Here is a 6,175-nt window from a genome sequence, read left to right as displayed (position 1 = left end):
GTGGATATAAATATTATTAAAAAGTATCTAAGAATCGTATATCCTTACTTCACTCCCCTAATTAAAAAAAAAAGTCATCTCAGATGATGTTGGGAAGAAGCACTGCTCACCTTCTCTTTACACTCAGGGGAAAAATGTTCCGGGAGGCGCATGCGCCCCTCCTCCCAGCCTGGCCGGCAACAGGCTCCACAGTCACTGCCCGGACAGGCGGACTGCGAAGCCGGCAGCCGCTCAGACGTGGCACCTCTTTTGCTTGCCCAATCCCGGGCGCCCCGGCAGTCACGTGCACACGCCACCGCGCAGGCCGGGCCCTGCCCACCGCCCGCGCCTTCCCTCACCCTCCTGCGAGTTCGGCAGCCCAGGCTACCAAAACACCTGCGCCGGTCCGGCTGCGCCTGCGCAGTGTGGCCGGTGGGCGGGACGGCGAATGCGGTGGCCGCGGAGCGAGGCTGCCAGCGGGCAAGGAGTCGGAGTTTTGCCGAGGGGTCGGTCGTGGTCCTCTCTCAGCCGCCGGAAGTGAGCTCCGCCGCTCCTTCCGTGCGGCCGAGGTCCTCGCCCGGCACTCGGGCGCGCGGCGGTCGGCGGGGGTCCTCGGCGCGTGGCAGCCATGGACTCGGCGGCGCTGGAGCGGGACGCGGTGCAGTTCGCGCGGCTGGCGGTGCAGCGCGACCACGAGGGCCGCTACTCGGAGGCCGTGTTTTACTACAAGGTGGGCCGGGGGCGGGTCCAGGTGCCGAGGGGACGGGCGCGCTCGGCGTGGCGGTCCCCCGTCCCGCTGTCCCTCTCGCGGCGGGGGCCGGGCTGAGGGGTCAGGCCTGCCCCCGCCCCAGGGTCCGGCCAGCGGCGGGCTTGGTCGCCGCTTTGGGGTCGGTCCTGGCCGGCGAGTCCCCATCTGACCGCTCCTGAGGGCGGCGGCGGAGCTGGACTGTCAGCTCGCAGCTTCTCACCGTCACGGATGTACACGGAAACAGTGCTCACGGAAGAACGCAGAAAGTCAATCAAAAATAAAACATCGCGTATCCTGGTATTTGACATCTACGTATCTTTGGTTTTCTACGCATGTGTGTGTGCACACCTTTTTAAAAAAAACAAACTTGGATCAGACTGTTTATACTTCTTAAAGTCTGTTCTTTGCATTTGAACTTTTAAAAAATTTTGAATTTTTTTAAAGTTTCATAGTATAAACTTGTTAATGATAGATGTATAGTATTCCATTATGTGGGTGTGCCATAGTTTATTTACAGACTCTTCTGGCCATTTTATGTTCATTATGGATCTTCAGCATCATAATACCCTTATAGCTAATGCTTTACACGTTTCTTTGGTATTTCTTTTGGGTAAATTACTGGGGCCAGAAATACTAAATCAGAGTAGGAGCTCACAGTCCACCGCCTGCTCCCCAATCCTGAGCATTTGCAAACACACCCCTCCGGCTCCCCGTGCAGATAGCTGTATCCTCTTGACATTGTCATCTTTTGTTTTAGAAAGAATTTGATAATACAGTAGTCGTAATTTTTTTCCATAAACCTATATGCTGTCAATAATGTGTGGTTTGCTTTTCTCAGATCAATATTTGATTGCCTTCATTTTGTAATCTATATTTAGAGACTTTGGGTGTGTTTCAGAATCATTCTTTTTGGACATTTTTTTTTTTTGACAATTTCATGACGATGGTATTTCTTTAAAAGTAAAACTGTTTTATTAGTTTTGTGAAATAACTGACAAATGTTCATAGGTGAAAATAGTGCCATATAAAATAGCTTTTTTAAAGCGAAAGGAAGTACTGTACAGTGCCTCTTATTTTGCTGTAGGATTACATGCATGTTGTTATGAAGAATTTCTTTTCCTTGAGAGAATCAGAAAAGTGGTTGTGTTTCTAGGAGCTGTTTATGTAAACTGTATCAGATATTTAGTGTTTTCTGCCTTCATGCTGTTCTATTAGAGATTCCTTAATTGTTAATCACTTTCACGTGTAAGCAAAATGAGCAAAATAAAGTTGATACCAACAATTTAAAAAATTAGTTTTAATGTTTACATGTACAGTTATATTTTCCTCCCCTGAAATATCTGAATTGCAGAATCTGAGGAAAACATATGTTTTCTACCCCCAATTTCCGTTTGGATCAAACCTGTACTCTTCTTACTGATTTTGTAGGTTCAGGGAAACAAGTCCTGCTCCAATAACTGGATTCAAAAAGTGATGCTCAGGGCTTCCCTGGTGGCGCAGTGGTTGAGAGTCCGCCTGCCAATGCAGGGGACACGGGTGCGTGCCCCAGTCCGGGAAGATCCCACATGCCGCAGAGCGGCTGGGCCCGCGAGCCATGGCCGCTGAGCCTGCGCGTCCGGAGCCTGTGCTCCGCGGCGGGAGAGGCCACAGCAGTGAGAGGCCCGCGTACCGCAAAAAAAAAAAAAAAAAAAAAAGTGATGCTCAGTAGATGGCTTCTTTGGATCCAGATAACAAGGCGTGAGGTTCCTTGAAGTGCACACGCTTAGATTACTGCAGTGAAGGTGGTGGTACTTGGGAAAGTCTCTCTGTGGTTCTTGTGTGTGGTAGCATTGGTCACCCTCCTGGAATGGTGATGGCGAGAATGGAGGCTTTTCCTCACCAGCACAGCCTAACTGGCTGAGGAAGTCATGGAATAACTGGAAGACAAATCCAGGTTTTCTTAATTAAAATAAGTTTATTTCATACAACTGAAATCTGCCTTAAAATGTGTCCCCCTTTGACAATATTTTCTGTGGAGAAAGATTTTCTTTCCACTGTGAGATATTTAACCTTTATAATTTCTTATAATCTTCTATTGATATTTAATTTGATTGTATCGGGTACTATCTGTTCTAATGCTTTTGAGACTCAATTCACCTTTTCACAGTACATAATTTCAAGTCTGACCTATTGCAAAAAGAAAAAGGAAAACAGAGAACATATAAATCACAGTTATTCTAAGAAAATACTTATAATCAACCCCTTCTATTTGACTTCATAAATTTTCAACAGTAGGAGAAAGAGAGCATTGAGAACTGCAAAAAAGTAGTAAAGGAATATATCTCATTTACTTTACGAAAAAAATTACTGGTATCAAAGACATTCTTGTTTTGTCATTCATAGAAACCAATAGTTAGAAAGTGGTAAAGAAAATTCAGATTGTAATTGATCTGTTAGATTCCTTTGAATTCTTTTTTTTATTTTTAGGAAGCTGCACAAGCTTTAATTTATGCTGAGATGGCAGGATCAAGCCTAGAACATATTCAAGAAAAAATAAATGAGTATCTGGAAAGAGTGCAGGCTTTACATTCAGCAGGTTGGTAAAGGACTACTAACCATGTCACTGTATTTTTTTTCTTCTGTCGCATCACATCTTACTTTTCCCCTGTGTTTCTCTTTCCTTTTCGTTTTCATCTTTGATTCTTGATCCTCACTTGGTTACTGCTCATTTCTTTTATGGTAATCACATCGTTGAAAATCATAATGTGGAAATATGTGATAAATCTGTGAAGAGGAACCTTAGAGGTGATATAGTCTGATATCCTAATTTCCCAGAGGATAGAGATGAACTATCTACATTCAAACAGTGTATCATTGGCAGAGTCAGTGTTAGGACCCTGTTAAAATCTGCTTTTAAACATCTGTCACGTGCCCCTCTCCTGCTATTAAAATTAAATGACTCCTCCTCTTCAGTGTGTGAAGACTTCAACAGTGGGTTCACAGTCTTTACTGTATCGATATCCTCAACCTCAAGACCTTAGCTAAACTCTTGTTTTAAACCATATCTTGGAAAAGGGACATGTAAGCAGAGACCTGGAACAACCTGTAGTTATTTTTGCAAACGCTGTGAAACAAGTTCACAGGCTTAATGATCGCAGTTCTGTTAGAGGTAAGTGGTTCCTGGCGAAATCTGGTTTTTCACGTGGTAGGAAAGAAAATGATCATCTATTGACATTTTGTTTTAGGAATGCATTCATGTCACTGAGGACTCTTTTTAACCCCTTTTTTTCTGGGGCTGTGTAATAAAGCCACAAGCTTAGAGGAGTCTTATTCAGCATTCTCTGATGGACTTTGTGCTACTTTCTACCGCTCATTCTGAATAGATAAGAGCAGTTACAAGCTCATAGTTAGGATAGAGTAGATTTGATTGTTGGATTTCTTATTATGACAGTCCCCATACAGACATGGCACTTTCCTTTAAGACAGTGCCCAGAAATTGCATGCATTGAAAAGTGGACTGCCTGTGTGTCAGGGCCTCACTTAATACAAAGTTATACTGATTCATGTATTCAAAATACCATGGAATTCAGAGGCACTTCATTTTCCCAGCTAAGTAAATGAAGTTTTAAAATTTATAAATGTGATGTTTATATGATACTCAGGCACGGAATGAGACAGCCCTAATCTCTTGAAGAATGAAAACTTGCCAGTGAAACAGAAGTAAAGTTCAAAAAGGATTTTTAAAGCATAATATACATTAAATGTTTTGCCGGTTTTTCGACCTGTTTTGTTCAATAAATGGCATGTAATCTGTAGAGAATTAAATGGTTTACTTAATGATTATTTCAAACAGGAGAGTCCTTTATCAAATAAAAATCTTGTTCAGAATCCCAATTTTTAAAACAGATAAAGTCTGCTGACAGTCAAGAGACTTTGAGAGATGGCTTGACTTTAGGGTTGGGGAAAGGTAACCCAGTTTGAAATTCACCAGTTTAGTATAAGAAACTCAAGACTTGGAATTCAAAGATCTAAGTTGAGTCCCTACCCTTCCACTGTAGCTCTGAAACCTTAGGCTCGATAGTTATTCTCAATTAGAATCGGTTTTGCCCCGCAGGAGACATTTGGCAATGTCTGGAGAGATGTTTGGTGTTTATGCCAGGGTAGGGATGCAGTATACTACTAGCATCTGGTTGGGTAGAGGGCAGGGATAGTGCTGCAGGGAAAATCCTGTAATGCATAGCACTGTCCACAGCAAAGAATTATCCAGTCGAAAATGTCAGTAGTGCCAAGGCTGAGAAGCCTTGAGCTAAATATTTTAACATTCATTTAATAAATGGGATTAATACATACTTTAGAGAGGTGTTACCGAGGGTTACAGTTTTTAAAAGATCAGACACAATTTTGAGAGAAACAAAATTTAAAACTTAAAAAAAAAAAATCAGTTTTATTGAGATGTAATTCACATACCATAACATTCAACTTTTTACAGTGTACAGTTCAGTGGTTTTTAGTGTATTCCCAGGGTTGTGCAACCATCACCGCTATCTAACTTCAGAACATTTTCTTAGAACATTTTGTTCAGAACATTTCTCTTAGCCATTAGTAGTCACGCCCCATTCCACACCCTAGGCCCTAGCAACCACTAATCTATTTTCTGTCTCCATGGATTTGCCTATTCTAGACATTTCATGTAAATGGAGTCATCAGTATGTGGTCTTTTGTGTCTGGCTTCTTTTATTTAGCATAATGTTTTTAGGGTTTATCCATTTTGTAGCATGTATCAGTGCTTCATTTCTTTTTATGGTTAATACACCATTGTATTAATATACCACATTTTATTAATCCATTCATCAGTTGGTGGATATTGGCTTGGTTCCACCTTTTGTCTATTATTAGTAATGCTGTCATGACCACTTGTGTCTAAGTTTTTGTGTGGACATATGTTTTCAGTTCTCTTGGATATATGCCCACAGGTAGAACTGCTAGGTCGTATGGTAGCTTTATGTCTAACTTTTTGAGGAACTGCTAAACTGTTTTCCACAGTGGCTATACCACTTTACAGTTCCACCAGCGGTGTTCCATTTCCTTCACATCCTTATCAACACTTGTTATTTTCTGTCTTTTTTTTATTTTAGCCATCCTAGTGGGTATAAAATGGCATCTTATTGTGGTTTTGATGTGCACTTCCCTGATGGCAAATGATGTTGAGCATCTTTTCACATGCCATTTGGCCATTGAATATCTGCTTTGGAGAAATGGCTATACAGATCCTTTGCCCATGGTATATGTCAGGGTTCTCCAGAGAAATAGAACCAGTAGGATGTACATAAAGAGATTTATTATGAGGAATTGGCTCATGCAATTATGGAGACTAAGAAGTCCCACTATTTGCCCTCTGCAAGCTAGAGACTCACGAAAGCCAGTGGTGTGGTTCAGTCCAAGTCCAAAGGCCTGAGAAGCAGGGGACCT

At 42.3% G+C, this 6,175-nt stretch overlaps 1 protein-coding gene across 1 annotated transcript in view; it reads left to right on the top strand.

Moving 5' to 3' along the window:
* The first annotated feature begins 1,020 nt into the window (after window positions 1–1,020).
* Window positions 1,021–6,175, top strand: part of CAPN7 (calpain 7) — a 36,592-nt gene continuing 31,437 nt past the window's right edge. Inside the window, exons 1-2 of the mRNA XM_082654335.1 lie at window positions 1,021–1,024; window positions 3,194–3,302. Of these exons, the coding sequence (XP_082510461.1) occupies window positions 3,224–3,302 (79 nt within the window). The 5' untranslated portion in view covers window positions 1,021–1,024; window positions 3,194–3,223. The remainder of the gene's footprint in view (window positions 1,025–3,193; window positions 3,303–6,175) is intronic.

Source organism: Grampus griseus (genome assembly GCF_964374135.1).
Source record: "Grampus griseus genome assembly, chromosome: 5".
Lineage (NCBI taxonomy): Eukaryota > Metazoa > Chordata > Mammalia > Artiodactyla > Delphinidae > Grampus > Grampus griseus.
The sequence above is the reverse complement of the archived record's forward strand: the minus strand, read 5'-3'. Positions and strand labels throughout refer to the sequence as shown.